General features: G+C 36.8%; 1 protein-coding gene across 2 annotated transcripts in view; it reads right to left on the bottom strand.

The window, feature by feature from the left end:
• atp7b (ATPase copper transporting beta) overlaps positions 1-22,691 on the bottom strand; it is a 28,021-nt gene extending 5,330 nt beyond the window's left edge. Inside the window, exons 1-12 of one of the 2 annotated variants that reach the window (XM_053499112.1) lie at positions 22,595-22,691; positions 20,493-20,602; positions 11,955-13,059; positions 9,446-9,682; positions 9,196-9,359; positions 7,601-7,762; positions 5,801-5,883; positions 5,416-5,599; positions 4,573-4,806; positions 3,220-3,311; positions 2,829-2,956; positions 204-358 (exon numbers count right to left, since the gene is read on the bottom strand). In XM_053499112.1, the coding sequence (XP_053355087.1) occupies positions 204-358; positions 2,829-2,956; positions 3,220-3,311; positions 4,573-4,806; positions 5,416-5,599; positions 5,801-5,883; positions 7,601-7,762; positions 9,196-9,359; positions 9,446-9,682; positions 11,955-13,059; positions 20,493-20,591 (2,643 nt within the window). In that variant the 5' untranslated portion in view covers positions 20,592-20,602; positions 22,595-22,691. Of the gene's footprint in view, positions 1-203; positions 359-2,828; positions 2,957-3,219; positions 3,312-4,572; positions 4,807-5,415; positions 5,600-5,800; positions 5,884-7,600; positions 7,763-9,195; positions 9,360-9,445; positions 9,683-11,954; positions 13,060-15,055; positions 15,249-20,492; positions 20,603-22,594 lie in introns of those variants that run through there. The other variant, XM_053499111.1, reaches the window with a different exon arrangement.
• Between the last annotated feature and the right edge of the window lie 973 nt (positions 22,692-23,664).

Raw genomic sequence — 23,664 nt, 5'->3', positions numbered from 1 at the left:
TGTGTGTGTGTGTGTGTGTGTGTGTTGGTGTGTGTTTGTGCAATGTTTATCTCGCTTAATCATTCTAATCCATTGATTTAAAGGGTGCCATTATTTCTGGAGCGGTCTGTGGCAGACCTAGCAGAAATCCGGCTATGTACTTTGTTTGTAAATGTCTACATGTTTCCCTAGCTGTGTGTACAAATTTTGTCTGTGTGTTTTACCTTGGACGTCTGCGCCTCCTCCACCAGACGGACGATCTGGCTGAGCGTTGTTTCGGCTCCTACGTGTGTGGCCTCGACTAGCAGCGCTCCGTGAGCGTTAATTGAGCCCGCGATCACAAAACTGCCAGGCTTCTTTTTGACTGGCATGGGCTCTCCTGATGTAACACAACGCCACAAATGAACACTGCTGCTTATGTTTAGACACTGGGCGAACTGGTTCGCTGAGTGACACCTCACTGTCACCCACACACTGAGCTTCTGAAGTTGAAAAGTGAAACTTTAAACAATGTAAATCAGAAAGGTGACAAGGAGTAGGTTTCAGTTTAAACCCAATAGTTAGAATTTGTTAACGTCACACACCATGCTGTTGCACTTTATATTACTTAGCTAGATATACAGTACAGTGGAACCTTGGATTACGAGCATAATTAATTCAGGAAGGGGGCTCGTATTCCAAAACACTTGTAAACCAAGTTTAAGTTTCCCATAAGAAATAATGGAAACTCAAAGTATTCATTCTACAGCCGAATAAAATAAATACATAAAAATAATTAATACAAAATATAAAGTAAAAATAAAACAAATTAACCTGCACTTTACCTTTAAAAAAAGTAAAAATAATTCCCGACATTTAAGTGTTTCCGTTTATGCACGCAGGCGCTGTGTGTGTGTATGTGTATATATACGTATATTAACGGAGAGACTGTTTCATCAGAAAAATTAGCAAGGAACATAAAAAACAAAAGAACAAATAACCTGCACAGAGCGGAGTTTCTGTGTAAGGCAGAGAGTGTGCGTGTGTATGTGTGCGAAGCCGAGAGTAGGAAGGGTTGGGAGGGGGGCGGTAAAGGAGAGAGTGTGTGTGTGTGTGTGTGTGTGTGTGTGTGTGTTGGTGTGAGTAAAGGAGCACTGTGTCAAATTACGCGCACACACACACACACACACACACGCCTTTATAGTCCCCCTCCCACCCCATCCTCTTCCGGCCTCCTACACACATAAAGTGAAACACGAGAGGCTGATACAAAGAGGGAGAGAAAAAATAGATCTTTACCCTCTAATGAGACTTGCTTTTGCCTTATACGCGCGCACAGACGTGTGTTATAATAAACAATACACACGCGCTGCAAACACATGCTTACAAACACAAAATAAAATATGTTTCACACACACGTGGTCACAGTGTTATAGTAAACAGTACATGCATTCACAGATGTTGATTATACCAGTGAGAGAAGCACACTAAGACCCAGTAGGGGAGACGATTACCCACAATTCCACAGAGCAAGAGAGAGAAAAACAGTTGGCTTAGTTGTGATCACGTGACGCTCTGCGTCAAAGCAAGGAGTGGATGCGTGATACTCGGTGCTCGTAAACCAGGACAAAATTTATTAAAAATCTTTGCTTGGTTTTCAAAACACTCGTAAACCGTGTTACTCGTAATCCGAGGTTCCACTGTACATTAGAAAGCCAAGTTAGCTAGTTAGCAGTCTAGCACACAAAGGCTAGAGAAGATAGTGATCAGGTCATTTTATCAAACTAAACTTAAAATTGTAACATTAATTCATAGCTAGCTATCTAGCTAGCTTATCTCAAACAATCCACCAACTTGTAGTCTAAGGTGCTAGCATTAACATTAGGTGCAGGTTTGTTCCTGAAAATAAATTGAAATCTCATTCAACTTTGTAACTATTGTTGCAAACAATCATCAAAGTCAGATTTTTTTTTAAAGAACAAATGTATTGAGGGTGTTCAAGTCAAAGCAGGACTTTTGATTATGCATAATAATGGTAGTAGAAAGTAGAAAAGTTTGCACAGTACTCTGAAGCCATAATCAGACTGCCTGCTCCAGTGCCTCCCAGGAAATCCTTCAATGGCCTAAACATGTGGAGCGAGGTCAGGGCTGTATAGGGATGTGACAATAACTCCCACCGAATTGCAGTTGTAATGTGCAGGTGGTGTTGGTGAATGATTGTGTGTACAGTTCCCACAGACAGATGCATCTCTTCCACACATTCTTGACAAGTTATCTGGCAACTTACAAAGATCAGGCATTAGTGGGTTCCGAGCCACCTCGACTGAGATCGTCATTTGTGCCTTTTTTAAAACATTTGCAATGTTTAAATGTTTTACTGCGGTGAAGAGTCTCATCACCGTACTGTGCTGTAAATGTCAATCAGTTTTGCAATTTCTAAATTCACGAGAAATTTCATCACAAGTCCGGGTTTGACTTGAAAGCCCCTTTTTTTACATTGTTTTGGTTCATCTTATTGAGCTAGTTATACATTAGATTGTCGAGATGTCTAGTACGTGATGTTAGTCAGCAAGCTAGTGAACAACTGCTAGCAAAATTCTGCAAAATAATTTTTATTACCACCTCCTTTTTGATCAACTGTGCTGTTAGCTCACAAGCTAGTTTCTAAGTAACCCTAGCTAGCTAAAATTAGCCAAAATACCTTGTACTTGGAGCTAACATGATAAGACGTTAAAAAGCTAGCACTAATATTATATGCAAGTTTAATATTAAAAAGAATGTAAGATTTTATAGAATGCACGTGTTATGTAATATGCAATCAGGAAAAAATGTCACATGTTTGATTGACATGAGGTGAGATTCACTGGTACCTGTGATCAGAGACTCATCAGCCATGGAGTTTCCCTCAATTACCTTCCCATCGACAGGAAACTTTCCACCAGGTGCTACTTTAACCACGTCTCCTCTCTGCACCAGCTCCACTGAGATCTGTTCCTCGCTTTAAAGGACACCGTGAAACATTAAGGCACATAGCGGACCTGCTTTTGTGCAATGTATTTTTATGCCTAGCACGTAGTGTTTTGGCTTTTTAATCCACAATAATCACTAATTACTGGTGTATTTACAGCACTTCATATAATTAACTTTAGAAAATTCATGTACAGTACGAGTAATGGCCCAAATGCTGCAGATCTTCTGTAACAGCTGCAGTTCATCTTTCATAGTGCATCGGTGATGTCATGTCATATGAATAATTCATACCTGATGATGGAGTTCTCAGGGCCCAGTGTCACTATCGTCGCATCTGTGGCTTGCAGAGACATAAGTTTGGCCAGCGCTTTTGACGTCTTTCTCTGCAAAGACACAAAATAAGCACTATGTTTGCTGAATGTTTTATCTTAATACTAAAAGCTTTTCTACATCAGAAAATAAGTGATGGTTTACATAATAAGTGATAATAAGTTGAGCTTAAAAGTTGGGCAAAACCCAGATTTGAAAACTGGATTTGTTCTTAGAAAGAAAAAAATAAACCATCACAGATCTAATTTACGACAGTGTCATATCTGAGCCACGTGCAGGAAGTGAGTGGGTTGAATGACGGGGCAGAGATAAGAGGACACGACTTTAACCTCAGTTAGACGGCAAACAGAGAGCAGCTTTGAGCAACAATCCACAAAAATCCAGAATGACTCAACTGCGTATCAGTGTTCCTTTGCATTGCGCAATGAGGAATGTATAAATCTTGTTGTTCTTTCGGCACATGTGTCTCTATGTTGCTGTTACAACCACATCATTGTATATCAAAATCCCAACATCTACTTTCCGGAAATCTATACATTCTTATCAAGTTACGGAAATATACATTAACATTCACAAAGTAAGAAACAATAGTTAAAAACTGTTTCATTATTTGAATTATCGAATCCCTTATTATTAAAGAGAATTTCACAAATAAAGAGTCGCTTCAAATTGTTTTCTTAGAAAGATCCACTGATGCACAATACAGTATATTAGTATAATATGCACAAGTATCATATGTATATGCATATATAGTTTAGTTACCTTATTTCTATTAATTTGGCCCCTTATTTGTATTGATCAACCCCTGTAGTCATAACAAGTTGTTTTTCACATTAAAGCTAATAAAATGTTATCTTTTTTAAACCAAAAACTAATTTAGAGGGAGACGCTCCACACAAACATAACAGAGAACGTGAGTCAGTAATGATCTTGTTTCATTCTAAAAGAAGTCCATTGTGTACTCAGTATGTACGTATGTAAGTTACATTTTAAACTCTACTTCCTTATAGACTGGAAGAATGAATCTAGTGTCTGCCAAACGGACAAATTTCAGTCTACGAAACATAATATGAACATCAACAGTTTAACTATAGCCAGGTTTTTCAGGAAAACTCCAGATTTGGCAACAATGAACACAAAGACCATCCAGTACGTCATGTATGCTGTACTTTTTGGTTTGAATTAAAGTCCAACAACAATCGAAATGTCAGTTTTACTACTGAAAAATATTCTTTACTACTTATACGACTTTCAATTCTGACCTGCTATAACATGACAGAGTTTCTAGGGATTCTATGATTTTTTTTTTTTTACCTTGGCAATGTGCTCCAGCAGGCGTCCAAGGCTAATGAAAACAAACAGCATGGGAGGTGTGTCGAAAAATGTGACCGGACTTTGCTTGGCCTTCTCGCACATGGCTACCACCAGAACAACACAGGAGTAAATGTACGCAATGGTAGTGGCCAGAACGATGAGCACGTCCATGTTGGCTACGCCGTGTCTCAGAGAACGATAGGCTTGGATATAAAAGTATCGGCCTCCGAAAATCTGGCAGGGGTACAGAAAGAAAGATGGACAAAATCAAAATTAGGATACTTAGATATGCATTGTTATCATAACAAAGCAGAAGTATGACTCGACTGCCCGTTTCATGTCTTTTTACACCAAAAATTTTACCACAAGTCCCAGTTTGACTTGAACCCCCCCTCCATAAATGTCTATTTATAAATAAACTCAACAGTTGTTTATGTATGTTAAATCCTCAAATCTGATTGGGTAGATGGCAAAGCGCACAAAAATGAAATCATGTAATGTAGGTTCATGAGGAAATACTTGTGCCTCATCTTATATGGAAAGGGCATCTAGTATATCATTTTCCATTTTTGTTTCGTGACCTTATTTAGGGAGAGCCCCTCCCCCCAACTAACTGATAGTAAAATATGAGAGTAAAAAAAAAGAAAATGGAAAAATCATCTGGAGTTTAATAACATACTTCATTAGCTTCTATACCTTCTCTTCTCTTGGCTTGATTGGTCTACCTTAAAGCAAATCCATCTTTAATAAACCTCATTCTGTAGACAGGATTAAATCCTAATAGAACATTTAAATGGCAGCGTGCATGTCCTGTACTCCTTGAGGTTAGAAATGAAATGGCACCTGGACCAGGGTACAGAGCAAGAAAAAGATCAGGTTGAGTATTGAGAGTCCGGGCAGCAAGTTCTGCATTCCTGGTATGTATCCTCCATGTTCTCCATGCATCTTCTCCATCACCATCATGTAGATCATCAGACCTATGACGGGGATCCCGAAGAACAGACTGAACAGGAACGATCGACACCATCTGCAGGAACAGGACACAGTTTGGGTTTAACATGGCTGTAAATGCACTATATCTGTGCATCCCATGTACTGTTGCTCTATTTTAGCTAATTATTACTATAGATAGATGCTCATCTATAGAGAAGGATATAATACAGGTGCTTGTTTTGTGCATCATTAGCATAATATCACTGCATTATAAAACGTGAAAAAAGATACTTGCAGTCGAATCTCCTTCTGGTAATCCAAGCCATCATTTCTTCTTAAGGCATCATTCTTTATTAAGGACACACCAAACCCAAGACCCTAAAAAGTAAATGAGTGACAGTAAGTAAGTGACATATGAAAGTATGATATATGGCAGTATAGGAAAACTTGTGTGCATGTGGTTTAACATATAAGTAACAATAAATAAAGTCCACCAAAACAATGTGCTTTATTCCCTCATTAATCTGATCTAGGCCATCTTGCTGCAAAGAGAATATTGATATAACATTGGTCTGCCCAGAGATACCAAAAAGAGATGAGTTCATCACAACAAGAATTTTAGGCTTTGATACATTTTTCTTTGGTAGCTTTATACCTCATTAAAATACTCTCAGTTCAGTTTCTGATCGTGCTTCAGGGATAATGCTAGAATAGCATTATAGAATCGTTATATTTATGATATGATATTTACATTGGTGGCCCAAAACATCAACACATTAAAAGTCAAACTTTTAATTACATTAAGAATTTCTAATCAAGATAATAAAAATTGTTTATTTTATGCAATTAAATTGCCATACAATAATTCATATTTAGCATGGCTTTTATTATTTAAAACTGCTGGATCAGTCAAAAAGACTTCTACAGCACGCTGATGTCACTCACTCAATCCATGCCGGCTTGATTGCTTCCTAAAAAATATGCACAGAAGACCAGTACAGTCTTCTTATGGCGGGTGAGAAGTGCAAAACAAAATAACAAATTGAAAAAAATAAAATAACAAAAACAAAAACGTGCAGCTAATTCAAAAACAAAATAAAGTAAATGAAAAACAAAATAACAAAACCAAAAACAAAATAACAAATTCAAAAACAAAATAAATTTAAACAAAATAAATTTAAAAACAAAATAACAAAAATAAAAACAAAATTAAAAATTCAAAAACAAAATAAATTCAAAAACAAAATAACAAATTTAAAAAAATAAAATAAATTTAAAAATTAAAAAACAAAATAACAAATTCAAAACCAAAATAAATCAGAAAACACAATGACAAAACAGTAAAATCCGAAAAGGTGGGTATAGTTTGCAAATGAAATTCTTATTGCTGATTGGAAAAGACATCTGTCACTTAAGACATACAACAAGTGCTGCAGCCTCACCGCATTTAAATGTCAGTCTCGTCCAATCAGCGGCAGGAATCAACAAACCGAAAAAGGTAGGTGTGGTTTGCGAATTAAATTCTTATATCCGCAAGAATTTCAAAACACATGGCATATGTTGTTTTTACACTTTTGGCCACCACTGTGTTGTTTTTACACTTTTGGCACTACTTATATCTATGTTACAGTATATGTACTAGAGTGTAATTAGTAAACAATAAATGCTTAGATATGCTTTCTTTAAGACAACGTACTGTTACCCAAGAGCTGATTTTGAACATTTTAAAAACATTGTACTTTATATACTGTACAATGCTTCTTGAATTGTAACACATAACACAAATATAAGCTATAACATGCCTAAACATCATTGTTTGCGGCTTTATTTCAGTCATTTAATTAGTACATAAGAAACATGTTTATCCCTCACTCAGGTTCAAATCCACAACCCTAAACCCCATCATCAGACCACTCATCTGCAAAAAACAGACACTCCAGCACCTCTTGAATCAGTGCAGCCATTTTTCATCAGGGCACTAATTACTACTCCAGGATCAAAGCCGAGGCCAGAAGATAGAAATGAATCAAAGCAATCATTTATAAAATTGGGTGAACTCATAAAAAGCAGTATCTCATACATGGATAAACATTACCTCGATAACTCTGATGATGTCACGTGCCCCGACCACCTCGGGATCGAACTTAACGCGAGCCTTGTTGGTCGCCAAGGCAACAGTGGCCTCCAGAATGCCATTTGTTCTGCGGAGTTTGTTTTCGATGTTATGGACACAGGAAGCGCATGTCATGCCAGTCACCTGGAGACAGGACAAGTACAGATGAGTACCAGGAGCACATCAGTGGTAATAAACCTTAGAAAACTGAAGCTGCAACTGAAATCTCATCTAATGTCACTTTAGCTGTTCAGATTAAGGCAAGATTTTGTACTTCCAATGGAAGAAAAGAGTAAAATGTACTTTTATCTAACAAATTATGTACAAAAAATCAATATGGGTTCATCTTGCAGCTAAAAAAAAGGCCTAATAATCAATGTTTTTATATCACTGTTGCTATTTTTAATATAACTTATGACAATTTTAATTCATACATGCAACCGGCCAGCAATAAAAAAAACCAAAATGTTTTATTTATTTAATTATGCCACCATTTGTTGGTTCAAAGTCAAATTTGAAAAGTGTCCATCATTTGGTCTCTTTATTCATGGCCACTTAGACGTATCCTTTAAAGATGGAGTTTGTCAGCATTTTATTCTGGAATGCCTACTAATTTTAAAGTACTTGTGACACTTGGTACTGTACTACAGTACATCGTAAATTAAAATTAGTTGATGTTAATAAAAAATACTTTTAAATGTATATTGTATATATACATTTAAATATTAATAATTAATACATTAATAATATATTTATATACTTTTAAATATATATAAATGAAGTAGCTACTTCCACTTTTAAATGAGAAAGAATGAATATTGGAAGATATAAAAGTTTTTCTTTAGTCCATTTTTCTTTTTTTAGGCCATTTGATGTTTGAAAATGATCCCTCATGCGCCGAGACAAAAATATTCACAACTTAAGTGCTGAAATATGGCCATGCCTTTAGGGAAGGGAAAACTTCAATGATGGAGATTCTAAATATTCTCCATAAATTCAGTACATTCACTTTATTGCCACATAAAGTTGCTGACCTAGATATGACTGACTGAAGCAACCCCAGATCATAACACTGCCTCCAGAGGCTTATACAGTGGTACAGTGGGCACTATTCATGATGGGTGCATCGCTTCATGCGCTTCCCTTCTTACCCTGATGCACTCATCACTCTGGTATCGAGTGAATCTGGACTTATCAGGCCACATGACCTTTTTCCATTGATCCAAAGTCCTATTTTTATGCTCCCTAACATATGAGGGATTTTTTTCAGTTAGTCTCACTAAAATGGTTTTCTTATGCACACACAGCTGTTTAGTCCCAATCCTGTGTTTAGACCCAATTCCACCAATTTTTATTTTAAAATTAAAAGCATTTATGTGATCTCTGTTCAGCACCAACCTTCCAGATTTTAATAATATATTGAACAGTTCTTAACCGAACTCCAATCATTCTGCAATCTCTTGTTGTTGTTTTTTTTGCTTGATGCAGGCCTATATGAAACACTGACTTTTATTGACCAGACAGGGTAATACTTCTTTACATGAGTCATATAACATCAAGTAACAACCCAAACTCACAGAAAGGTCCACAAGGCCATTGCTGATTGCACCCTCATTCCTTAAAGAAGCTCCAAATCCCAATTCTGCGATGAGTTTAACTATCTGTGCTGAATCCACGTAGTCTGGGTCATACCTTATCTCGGCTTTACCTGCCATCAGGGCTACGAGGACAGATTTAATACCTATGCAGATAGACATAGCTTTTTTATAGATTAAAATAAACAATAGAACAATAAATTATTATTATCATAATAACAGAATAACACACCTGCATGCTTGATCAGCTTTCTCTCGATGTTGGCCACACAGGAAGCGCAGGTCATCCCTGTGACCCAGACAAAACATTTCTCTGTTCTTTTCTCTTCAGGAACTCCAGTTCCTGTTGACGTGACTGGAGATTTTGGGGTTTGGACCGTAGTTCTTGGTGGACTCATGTTCTTGAGGTGCGAGGATGTGCATTTTTGTGATGCCTGTCTACTGAGTAAGCCCTCATTACCAGCAGAATCTTATATGGAGACATGAACCAGTAAACAGTGAATGGTAGACAGAAATATATTATTAAAATTAATATTATTAAAATTACGTATTTAGTACCAGGGTATATTTGACAGTACCATGTAAATTATTTGCTCTTACTGTATACTCTATGTACCACACTACATGTATACTGCATACCAATGGTATGTACTAACTTATCTAACATGGTGCAGTATGTTACAGCATACCATATTAGATGCCCGCTGAACTTAGCCACTGTTCTTCTTAATGAGTATCAAAGTATTGGGCACAGCATATACTACTACCATGGAAGTCAATGAAGTGCCACAGTATTTACTCTGGTACTTAATGACGTCCTATGCTTCCTTCATGTTAATGTCTTAAGAATCCCAATAATACTACGATACTGTACATTATGGTAATATATGCACATAGAGTGCATTAATACTGCTTGTACACCTTGCAACAGAACTATTGTCAGAGCTACTCTTTTTTTCTTTTTTTTTAATTAAGGGAATTAATCATCACCTTCTGACTAAACAGTATTGCAAATTCTATCATGCTGCTGTACTGTATGTCTCATAACTATATAACTGCTACTATAATAAATATTGGTATAACTCGTAATATACTCCCTACAAATACCATAGCTAGACATTTCCAATAGAATCTTATAGCAATAGATAAACAGTACATAAAGTTATTTCTTTATCTCTTAACTAAAATGCTACCGTCATGCTGAGTACAGATACTAAAGTCTGCTAAAAGAAAAAGCATGAATTAGAGAGAGGGAGAGAAAAAAGTAATATAAGCCCTCCATAATCCGCTTAACTGTTCATTCTCAATCCTGGCACCGGCATACTGTTTAAAGGTTGCCATGTCTGGTTCTGAGTCATTCAAGTTCACTATTGAAAAGTTTCTTGTTATTCTTTAAAGCCCACTTTCTGACAGTTACCAGAGAAACGCTCATTCAGTCATTTAGTCCACATAATATCATCAGATGCGGTTCAATTCCTCACAGAGACTGGTTTAGTGATTTTTTTTTTTTTTTTTTTTTTACTGATTCACGTTGTTCCCCCTTATGACAATTCAAGCTCAATAGACGTTATCCATTTAATATTTTCTGATGATCATATAAGATAATCATATAAGATTTACTTTCTGCATGAAATATGAAAATGAATTAGGAAGAAGTATTTGAGAAATTAGACTCTTAAAAGCGAACATTTACAGAGTTTATCTATGGGAAACGTTTACTTTGACTCCTTTATGTTGCTTTGACTTCCCCACACAGACAAATCAATCACATCACAAGTTAGCTGAGGTAAACTGAAATCAATTAGCGGTGAAAATTGTGAAAAAGTTGTGAAAATTGTAAAAAAAAAATAAAAAAAAAAATTGTAAAAAAAAGTAAAAAGGAATATAACTCTAAAATCCTGTCAGAAATCCAGTCAGGTTATCACATCCTAATTAGCTGGCTAGCGTTAGCAGTCAATATTGTTAATATAATTTAAAATGCTATTAAAAACATCAAGTCATGTTGGCCAGCTGGCTAGATTTACTAGCAAAGATTACTGATATCTGTAAAATGTTTGACTGTTCAAAAAATTCTGTCAGGTTAGCTTACTGGCTAGCTTCAACAGTGATGATTGTATACGTTTTAAATAAAATATCGTGTCAGGTTAGTTCACATTAGCTAGCTCGCTAGTTTTAACTGTCAGGTTAGTTCAATGCTAGTTAGCTGTCTAGCATTAGCAATGAAAATTTTAGCAGTGTATTCTATATTTTGTATGTATCTAAAATCTGTCAGGAATTCTGTTAGGTTAGCTTATGTCAACTAGCTGACTAGTCAAAATTGTACATTTCTAAATGTATCTAAAGAATCCTGTCAGGTTGGTTCATACTTGTTGGTTGGTTACACTGTTTTCTAGCTTTGGTAGTATAGATTGTGTACATTTGTAAATATGAATCTTCCAGTCAGAAACCTGTTAGGCTACTTAATATTTGCTTAATAATCGCTGGCTATCCAGTGTTGGAAGTGAAAATGTATTAACAATGGATTAAAAAGTTGTTTTAGTCAAGTTTGGTCATGTTAGCTTTAGGCAGATTGCTCATTTCAAATAAATGGCTAGCTTTAGCAATGTGGACTGTGGACATTTGTAATTATAGCATAAAGGATGAACAAATGAATGAATGAACAAAGTAATTAAAAAAAAAAAACAATTATGCATGCAGACCCTCTATCATTACCGTATGTTGGATATATGTTCACACTTTACCTTGTTCAATTGATGCCTTAAAGCCCATGTCCTCAATGGCATCCCTGAGTTCTGCAGGATGGGTCATTCCGGGATCAAATGTAATTATTCCCTTTTCTTCCTTTAGATAAACTGTGACAGAATGCACACCACGTTCCCGGGATATCACTTCCTTTATAGACTGTACACAAGAATTACAAGTCATGCCCTTTATTATAATCGTCACTTTCTGGACTGAAGAGTTTTCCAAGGAATGAAGCCCAGAGATTTGAGAATGCACAGATCCATAAGTCCTAGAAACCTGTTCCTGGAATTTCGGAGTTACTCTAAACTTCCCGAAAGGAAGTTCCTCTATTACTGTTTTGATTGTGACCATGGTGACCAGAGACGAATCATATTTCAAATCCACACTTCTGCTTTCCAAAGACACCAACACACCCTGAACACCCAGCATTTCAGATAAGCTCTCTGTAATATTTTTGACACACGACCCACAACGCATCCCTTCTACACCAAAGCTGGCATCTACCCATTCAGATTGGGCCGTCTTTGGGAAGCTTGAGTCTGTCTGTTTGAGAGAGGCGTCAAAACCCATTTCTTGTATGTGTTCCTTTAGATCTTCTGGTTTGACTTGCTTGGGGTTATACCATATCATGGCTTCCTTATTACTTAAAGATATGTTTAAACATTTAACCCCCTGCAGTGCTCCAATCCGGTCCTCGATGGAGCGTACACATGACTGGCAGGTCATCCCTTCCACTCTGATCCTTACCAAACTCCAGTCCTGATCCAGCTCTCCAAGTTGAGGAGAATCGGTCACATATGTCACTTCATATCCAATCCCCTGAATCTCCCGTAGGAGCTCTTTGGCCGTGACTGCAGATGGATGGTAGTCTACCCATGCTCGGCCACCGGGCTGGGGAATAATCACATTGGCAACACCGCTGAGTGCAGAGAGATGTGTCTGGAGGGCATGAGTGCTTTCTGGGCCGCTAGTGAGAGTTAGACTTAGTCGAGAAATGTGGCCAAAATTCGGTCGAAGTTCACTGAGACTTCCTGCCATATAGGCAAGATTATCAAAGCCATGCTTGTTGGAGACTTGTGTTTCACCTGGACCTCCAGGTTCCTAAAGACAAGGAGACATTATTAAAATGAATCTGGACATTTGGCAACCAAAAAAAAAATCATTGTATAGGTTTCTCTCTTGTGGCGAGACATGCTCAGTGGGAGTCCAATGAACCAAGTAAACTGAACTAAGTAAACTTGGAAGCTGAATGGAAATCCCACTGCAGACTAATCATACACACACTCACAGACACACGCACACACAAACACACTAAAGTCCCCCACTGCAAAGTACATCAAAGAGCAGATTATGCAGCGGGAAGGTAAGTCTGACTGACGTATCATATCACCTCAGCTTATCGAGAGCTTATAGCCCATACTTTCAGAGGTGTGCTATTGTGTTCCACCCATTCCGTTAGTCCTTCCTTTTTATTAGGAACATTAAAGCTGTTGTTTCAAGGCCAATAAGGCACCTGATTTTTTATTATTTAAAAGATTCTTTTCTACGGAAGCACACTGCAAATCGCACAAATCTCAGGAATTATGCCATAATTATGACAATATCTCATAATTATGATATCCTGATCTCATAATTATGACTTACTATCTCGTAATTATGAGATGGGGAAGCAGTTTGTGGCAGGGGGCATTTTAGCACATGACATCGGAAACTATGCGAGAACGGACGCCCTTCCTGAGGATTTATAAGTGAGGGGGGTTTGTGTCTTTTTTTGTACTTTCATACTTAACCTGAGTGCGCATGCTGGACTGATGCATGCCGCTCTCTTTCTCTTACACTCTCGCCGGTGTCTTAGACAGGCAGATGCTGGGGCTTTGCCTCTGTCTCTGAACAGCACACTTTGTCTGCCTGTCTGTCTTTTCTGTGAATCTGCCCGTTCAGAACATTGCAAAGTATTTATGTGTAGTTCTGCCCCTCGTGAGACCCGCATCGTTACAGGTTTAGCTTCTCCTAAAGAAAGAGAGCCACTTCGAGTAGGACAGAATGTGCTTTCCTCCTAAACAGTCCTAAGCACTTTAGATACCTGTGCAGTGTTGACATACAAATGATAATATCATCCAAATTACTCAATGACATTTATATCTACCAGTATTAGAATCTCATGATTATGACTTATTATTTCATAATTATGACTTAATATCTTATTATTATGAGATAATAATTAATAATTATGAGATCAGGATCTCATAATTATGAGATATTAAGTAATAATTATGAGATCAGGACCAGATTATCTTATAATTATGAGATATTAAGTCATAATTATGAGATCAGGATCAGGATCTCGTAATAATGAGATATTAATTCATAATAATGAGATCGGGATCAGATATTATCTTATAATTATGAGATATTAAGTCAGGATCTCGTAATTATGAGATATAAAGTCATAATTATGTGATCAGGATCATAATTATGTCATTATGTCATAATTACAAGTTAGTAAGTCATAATAACGAGATAATATCTCATAATTATGAGATAATTTCTGTGATTTTTTGTTCTTTTCCGAATGCAATGCGCTTCCATACTTTTCTGACAGCTTGCTTTCTAAAAGTTTTGGGGCAAAGCAGTGATTTAGCAGAATTACTTTTTTTCTGGAAATACATTTATAATCTCTGCAAATCTCATACAAAGTACACACTCCTCTAAAGCAGTGATAATGGCATTTTATCAGAGTCTAATTGTCTAAGGCATATATACTGTCTAGGCTGGGATATTTTAAATACGCTCAATTATCGCCAATCAACTAAATTCCTGATACTTTTCATAATAAGTGTTTTTTCATTAAAAATAATGTATATGATATTATATTATATTAGGGTGGAACTGCATTAAAGAACTTTGACTAAGACTATTTTGGAGAAAGAATCACCAGAATATTCGGTGTAATATATTCTGAGTAAAAATAACCTTATCATTAAACATTAATATAAAATTTTAATCAGTTGGAATGAAACCTAATAATAATTCATAATAGCTGATTGCGCGCACTTTTGTTCCTGATGATTATTATACTCATAAAGAAGCCACCGACCTTCAGTTCCTCCAGGCCCTCGCTGTCTCGGGAGTGCGGACAGACGCAAGCCGGGGACGTGCGGCACGCACACGGGGGCGCGCACTCCACCATGCACACCTGCTCACCGAGAGCCGCGCCGGTACGCGCCGGATTCACGCGCTTCGTGAAGTTATTGAACGAACCAAACTTATTCATATTGACTCTTTTGTTTATGCCTATACACACTCGCGCGCGCACACACACACACACACACACACACACACTCTCTCGCTCTCTGAACTGAACCCGTGTGCGCACGGAGCTGCGGGTGGATACGCGGGCAGGGCATTTAAACAGGTTTTTTTTTTTTCTTTTTTTGCACTCAGTGCTGGTGTGACGTCATTCCATTTTTACCTAAACGTGTGCACGTATTGTTAGGGACAGTTCACTGAAATAGGACAAATGTGGCTGTGATGATGATGATGATGATGATGATGATAATAATAATAATAATTATTATTATTATTATTATTATTGTTGTTGTTGTTGATGTTGTTGTAACTTTATTTGGTAGCCTCTTAGCTTCCTAAAAGTTTACTTGCAAGCGGCCAGAACATGCTCTCAGTGTTCAAAAGTGTCTCATCCAGGTAAAAAAGTGAATTTTCAAATAGGATCATATGCACATTTTTTTCATCATACAGTACTTAAAAAGTTTTTTGTAAATATGCCTACGAATGAATATTTATACACTATATATTTTATTCAAATCTTTTTAAAAAGTGTATTTTTTTAAACTGCAAAAGTGTTAAGAATTTGCAGCATGAATTTGATATGGTTACGGACACTACAGACTTTTTATTTCTTTGCTTTTTTTTTAAGATTTTACCAAAAAGCAATTTGAGCTAGAATTTTTACAGGTCAAATGCTTCTAGAAGCTTACACCAATTTTAGGATCAATACTCAAAGAAATATAAATAATTTTGATTTTAAATTACTATTGCTTGAAGAGAGCCAGTATAATGAAAACATCTGAAGTTAGCAGCTTGGAATTTTTAAGGACACAAGATAACTTCCATGTTGCATAAACTTGCACACACATTTTCTGTATTATATAAAAAACATTTTAAAAAACTGTTTTTTTCTAATAATCCCCTGCAACTTATTTCGTACTGTGTTTTTGTTTTCTTTTCAATACACCCCTCCACCATGGTTTGTGAATGTCAGTGCTCTAATTCACTCCTACTCTGTTGTGCAACGTTTAGTTGTGTGCCTTTGCGCACGGCACAGCTGTCACCGTAGCGCCACATTTCCTGTAGATGATTAACCTGAAGTACTTGTACCGAGTGCACAGAGATGTAATCACGTCATGTCAGGCAAACTGTGAATATTATAGCCTGTCTTGTGTTCAGTTAGTTTCTACCTCTGATAGCCCGGGGAGAAAATTAAACTAGGCAAATAATTTCACTCTTTTACTTTCTGTATTTTTATTCTTTTCACAGAGCAACTTACCTTCTATACCGCTTTATGTCACGGGGGCCTGAAATCTACCCCAGGAGGCTTAGGGCACGAGGCAGGGTACACCCTGGACAGGTTGCCAATCTATTTCAGCGCACACACACACACTTATTTACACATTACGGGAATCTTGGGAACACCAATTAGCCTAACCTGCATATCTTTGGACTGTGGAAGGGAACCGGAGTACCCAGGGGAAACCCACCAAACACAGGGAGAACATGCAAACTCCATGCACACAAAGACATAAATCAAGTCTGGCCAGGAATCGAACCCGGACCCTAGAGGTGCAAGGCGACAGTGCTAACCACTATACCACCGTGCCGCCACAACAAATCTAGGAATTATTATCATTATTTGTATTTGTGGTCTTGCATCACTGCAATAACATGCTTATTTGCCTCCTGTTGGTCTCACTTGTGATTGCACTTTCCTTCAAACCGAGCAGCTAAACGAGCTGAGGGGTGGAGGAAGAGGGCAATAACAGAGAAAAAAAAAAGGAAATACAGGCATTTAATAACTCACGCATCATTTCATTACAGAATTAGAACAAATTGAACCATAAATTATTTAGTTAAAGTTATAATATGGTTAAGTTAATGATTTACTTGTGAATTTTTATGGTGGGAGTTCAAGTAAAGGCCAGACTTTAGATTGTGCAGAATAACAACAGACAGTTATGAGAGTAAAAACTCCCTTTATATTTTTATATAATCCCCTTAAGATGAACCATGCACTTATCCCAGCGTTACACTAGTGCTTGGATACCATCAAGGTAGAAAGTTTTCTCAGTACGCCAGAGCCATGATTGGACTGTGGGCTTCACGTCTGAAAAGTCCCTGGAATCGCTTTAATGGTGGAAATGGCTTGGAGCGAGGTCAGGACTGTACAGGGGGTGTGGCAGTAACTTACAGCCGAGTTCCTGTAATGTTTAGGTTATGTTGAATGTGTGTACAGTTCCCACAGTCTATTCTGCATGCTGTTGACAAGTTATCCATAAATTATCAAACATCAGGCATTGTTCATTGGTGATTTTATGCTTTCCCCTTCATGAGAAATGTCCTGATTTTATTTAAATTTGTTAGTTTGTCGTAAAATACGATGATTTTCATCTAAGTCAAGGGTATTGACTAATATAATGTGCCTAAAATAATAACACAAACAAAATCAGATCTTTCATGTCTTTGTTGAACAAACTTATTTAACATTTAAAATAGTGGAAAACGTAAGTGAACCCTTGGAATGAATAATTGGTTGAACCCCCTTGGCAGCGATAACCTCAACCAGGTGCTTCCTGTGGCTGTGGATCAGACCTGCCTGTGATTCAAGGGAAATTTGAGCCCATTTTTCCTGGCAAATATGCTTTAGCTCTGTCATATTCTTTGAACATCTTATGTGTACAACTTTCTTCAAGTCATTCTATAGCATCTCTATAGGGTTGAGGTCTGGGCTTTGAGTCAGCTGCTCCAAAAGGCGGAATTCAGTTTTCTGATGCTATTCTTTTGGACTTGCTCTTTATTTTAAGCACATTATATTTGTCAATTCCCTCGACTTAGATGAAGATCATATCACATTTTATGACGAATTAATGCGGAAAAATGAATAATATATACTTTTACTTTACTTAGTACTTTTTTTTCTTGCCAACTGTATATTAATGTGCTTCAAAATAGCTCCATTCAGTCAACCTCCCCTGTATATTCTTCAATAATTAATAAATATTAAATATTTAAAAATATAAAATGGTCAAAAACATTAAGCAAAAGCAGCACGGTGGGTAAGTAGTTAGCACTATCACCGGGATCAATTGCCACCTCCAATCACCTCCAGTTAGTTTTCCTTGGGTACTTCAGTTTCCTCCCACGGTCTAAAGACATGCAGATTAGCTTAATTCATCTTTCAGCTGTTCACTTCTAGGGTTCGCCAATGCAGATTAGGTTAATTGGTGTTCACAAATTTCCCACAGTGTGAGGATGAGCGTGTGAGTGTGTGTGTGTGTGTGTAAATGTGTGCCCTGCGATAGATTGGTACCCCGTCCAGGTTGTACCTCGCCTCATGCCCTAAGTCTCCTTAGTCAGCTTAATAAAGGAGGTGTGGCTTGTCTGCCTGTTGATTGCAATAGATGAAGTGTGACACCCATTGCAATAATGAATCGCACTGTTTCCTAGCAACACGGGATCTTACTGAGTCATTGACTGCTTTAAATCTATTCAATGCATGTATAATAAAAAGAGTGAAGACATCAAAGCATTAGAAGGCAGAATACATAAACCTTCACATAATGTACCTTTAAGACATCCTGTGTCTGGCCACCCCATCAGCATACACCTTGAATTGTTCTTGGAGTTAGCTGAACGTCTCTCGCAGCTGTGCTCGAGCTTTTTGTTTGTTTGTTGTTTTGATTATTTCTAGACATTATGACATGGATGTATTTTCTTGGTAAGATTCATGTGTAGTAGCCGAATGAATGAGGATTACCCTGGGAACCCCAACATCTGTGTGATTGTGAGTTTTTAGCTGTAGCTTTTTGGCTTCTTTTACACTTTTCCCAGCTGTTTTAACAAGGGATTCAACTGTTACAATCAGTTTAAAAAAAGAAAAATGTCATAAAGTAATTACTAATTTTATTTTCCATTCTTATCATTATTTATTATAGAATGTCACCAGAGGGCGCATTAGCATGCATCTCAAATGACAGGAAACCAGCTTACTGTTTTATTACCTGCTCCACCCAATTAAAATAAATAACCTATCCAACCCCCTATGATCTATTATGATGATTTATTTAGTGGTTATTTAAAAATTGGCTCTTGCAGTCAATTACTGTAATGTGCAAGGGACCATGTAAGCCTAATGGACTGCATTACCTTGTTTTAAATAGAAGAAAAAATATCTAAAGAAAAACTGGCATTGCTTGTGTGTTTTATTCTCAAATGGGCTTTTTCTCATTAATGAATTTTGCTGCAACGACGCCAGCAAAAGTGGGAAAGCATAGCCATTAAAGACAGAGATTCAAAGCCCGACTGGATTAGAATGACTAAACAAGTCATTCAAGCTGTACATTATAACTTCCTCCTGTTGTGATGAGCCATTCTGAGAGCAAAGCAATGACTACTCATCTCTAAATAGCTCTCGTGGTTATCTGAGTTTTCATTTACACATATTTCTTTTTTTTTTTTTTTTGTAATTGTTTTGTAAATAAAATCATACGCAGAATGACTTAATGTAAAATATTGAATCATAAAAAAATCCACAGAGCCTGTTTTCAGTCATACGTCAACCTGTGATGACAATAATCTTGTAATATCACGAAGACTTTAGCAAATATTAATGCACGGCCTTGTTCAAACGTACTGAATGCTACAGCGTCATTAAATACAACTGCGTTTCATTGCAAAAAGAATTTCATTAGTCGAAAAATTCAGATTAGGTGGAAAATAATGACTAAAATATGGAGATGCAGTGATTATTATTATTATTATTATTATTATTATTATACAGTAACAGTCCACAGTTTTTTGTTTGTTTCCATTTTTTTACATTCTATATTTCAAAATTATGGAATAACAAATATGGAATTATGCAATTAAGCAACAACAACAGTCAGTTGGTACTCTTAAGGCACGAAGTTCAGCCTTTTTGGATCAGATCTTGCAAGAACAGTAATGTGTCAAGCGCATTTGCAAAACCCATCAAACACAATAGTGAAACTGACTCTCATGAAGACCTTCCCAGGAAAGCAAGACCAAAACGTACTTAGAGCAGGTAACAGTGGTAACAGTTCATTTAAAGTTAACAGCCTTAGAAATCACCAATTAACAAACAGCACCTTCGATTACAGCCAGTTTAAAGGCTTTATAGTGCATAAGTAGCAGATACATCTCAATATCAACTGAGGCATATTTTGGATGCCTTCAGCATTGTTTTACAGTGCAGGAAGAAAAGAAAAATCAGGGAAAACCTTTGAATTAGGAGGCGTGTCCAAACTTTTGACTGGTACTGGATGTTGTACCCCATGTGGTGTGGCATCAGTATCTGTTCTCCTCATCGAAAGGGGCATGGCCTCTCTGCCTGTCAGACAATTCAAGAAAGAGTGGCATTAGTTAAGTGTCAGTGCCAGGGGAGGGGTGTGGCCTCTCTGCCTAAACAGCAAAGGCGGCATTGCATCAGTACCTGAAGGTGTGAGGCTTCTCTGCCTGTAGTTCCCAATGGCATGGGTGTGACCTCCGTACATGTCATTCAGGTTATTTTAATTAATTTTCACACTACTAAATCACATCGTTGCTCGGCAGAAATGAAATCGTACTGAGGCATCGAAGGCTATAAATGTATTCGATTTAAATGTATCGTAAAAAAGTGCAACAAAACACACTTCACTGCACAACACTCCACACTGTGCAAAAAGGAACAGCGAACACCATGTGATAAAGCAACTATACTTATTTTATTTTATTCTTATAATTAGTTATTATCATAGCTTGTCACTAGGGGGCGAACTACTGTAGCACACATATACAGTAAAATAACAAACTCTGTTTTATAAACTTTCCTACCTAATAAAACAAAAAAACAACCTATAAACAACCGTCATTACAATAATCTATTATAAAGATATATTTAGTGGTTATTTAAAAAATTGGGACCCTGTAAGCCTAATGGACTGCTTTTACAAAGAAGGGGGGAAAAAACATCTAAAGACAAACTGGCACTGCTCGCGTGCTTTATTCTTTTTTTCATTAATGAATTTTGCTGCAACAGCGCCAGCACAACTGGGAAAGTATAGCCATTAAAAACAGAGATTCAAAGCCTGTGACTGAATTAAAATGACTAAAAACATCATTTAGGCCGTACATTATAACTTCCTCCTGTTGCGATGAGCTTCACAGAGAGCGAAGGAATGCTTTGAAATAAATTGAATTTGAATATTTTGAAAAAATAAATAAAAATAATCAGCTCTGGATAATCTGAGAACTGAGTTTCACTTTGTTAACCAAGTACTCATTTCCACATTGTTTCTGTTTTTTGCCTATATAACATTTTAAATTATGCATAAGAACTTCAAAATATTTTAGGGCGGAAAGTTCCTCCTTTCAGTCAAATGTCATGAAATCTAAGCATTTTTAGAAATACATTCAAAACTCATGTATTTTGCTGAAATTCAAACAATTGTGATTATAATATATACAGCATGGAACCCAATGTTTTTTTGTTTGTTTGTTTGTTAGTTTTTGTCAACGATTCTGTGTAAACTTTTGAAGTAATCTAATGAGCATTTTAATGTCGATGTCATATAAATCACTGTCGTATAAATGCATGGGAGCTGAGAAAAAAAAACTGCTGAGTTGCTGGAGGAGTCCCGTGTATGAAAAGAAAAAAAAGTTGCAAATTTGCAAATTTGCAGTTGTATATGCATGTGGATGTTTCCTGGTGTAGATCAGCTAGACCAGCAGAGTGTTTCCTGGCACAAAGTCATCAAAGTTTCCTAGTGTAGAGCATAGAGTATGATTTTTGGTAATAGAAATTGTAAAATAGGGAGAAGGATATGTGTCTAGCAACCTTTAAAGGTGCAGATGTAGACATGTATGCAGAGTCCAGGGGAACAGATGCAGGCAGGTTTGTAGTTAAAATTAACGTTCTAAGCATCTTTAGGTGATCTTTGGAAAAGTAAATGTACAGTAAGCAGGTGAAATACAAAGAACTGAGGAAAAATGACGTAGGGGGTACAGGGCCATTAATGAGCTTCAAAGCGTAAAAGCTGACAACTTCTTATATATTATGCATAACTTAATTAATAGAATTGTAACAATTTGTTGACAAAGTAATAATTGAAAATAACAAAATAATGCAAATAGGAAGTACAGAATACAAACTAAATTGTTATATGAAATCAGGATATATATATAATTAAAATCTAGCAAAACAGATAAAGAAAAAATTGGACAAAGAATGTTTGACAAAAAGCATGAATTAAAATCACATAAATCTAAGTGCATAGATCACGTAGCAAAACGTTAGACTAGAGAGCAATGAATAAAATAAATAAATGAAAAGTAAAAAGCTTACACAAAGAGTTGATGAGTGGTATTACTGTATGCCTTCTGTGTGCTGTTTAACAGAGTTAACTGTTTAACTGTGCTGTGTAACTGAGCTTGAAGCCAGGAAGTCAGGAAGTGTGCATGCAGATACAGTACGCGCCACATAACATAAAGCAATGTATGAGTAACAGGAAAATTGAAATATAACCAAAGAAATGTTTTATTATAATAAAAGTGAAGTTAAATTGTAATGGGAAAATCTGCAGAGATGAAAATTGTAAGAGGAGCTGACATAAGGGACAGGAAACTAGTTCATCCCCGTTGTAGATTGTGAAAGATCAGATGCTGGGACCCCTCCGTAGTTGGCTCTTGATCTTCCTAGGGGACACTGTGACGATTTGTCTTAGAAATTTATGGCTAACTCACATATATAAAAAAAAATACACAAAATTGTATTATATTGGGAATTAAAGTGATAGAACAACACATAATTGTGAAGTAAAAGGAAAATAATAAATTGTTTCCTTTTTTTTTTTTTTTTTTTGCAAATGAATATTTGAAAAGTATGGCGTGCATTTGTATTCAGCCCCCCTGAGTCAATACTTTGTATGACCAACTTTATCTGCAATTACAGCTACAAGCCGTATCTTTGCACATCTAGACAGTGAAATTTCTTGCCCATTCGTCTTTGCAAAATAGCTCAAGCTCAGTCAGATTGGAAGGGGAGCTTCAATGTTCAAGTTCATTTTCACAGATCCTTAATTGTATTTAGTTCTGGACTTTGACTGGGCCACATAAACATGCTTTGATTTAAACTATTCCATTGTAGCTCTGGCTGTATGTTTAGGGTCGTTATCCTGAGAGAGGTGAACCGCTGCTCCAGTCACAAGGCTTTTGCAGACTCTAACACTAAGATTGACCCGTATTTGGCTCCCTCTATCTTCCCATCAACTCTGACCACCTTCCCTGTCCCTGCTGAAAAAAAAGCATCCCCACAACATGATGCTGCCACCACCATGCACAATACTTTTCACCATTGAGTTGTGCATTTAGGCCAAAAAGTTCAACCTGACCAAAGCACATTCTTCCACATGTTTG

Source organism: Clarias gariepinus, chromosome 6 (genome assembly GCF_024256425.1).
Source record: "Clarias gariepinus isolate MV-2021 ecotype Netherlands chromosome 6, CGAR_prim_01v2, whole genome shotgun sequence".
Taxonomy (NCBI): domain Eukaryota; kingdom Metazoa; phylum Chordata; class Actinopteri; order Siluriformes; family Clariidae; genus Clarias; species Clarias gariepinus.
The sequence above is the reverse complement of the archived record's forward strand: the minus strand, read 5'-3'. Positions and strand labels throughout refer to the sequence as shown.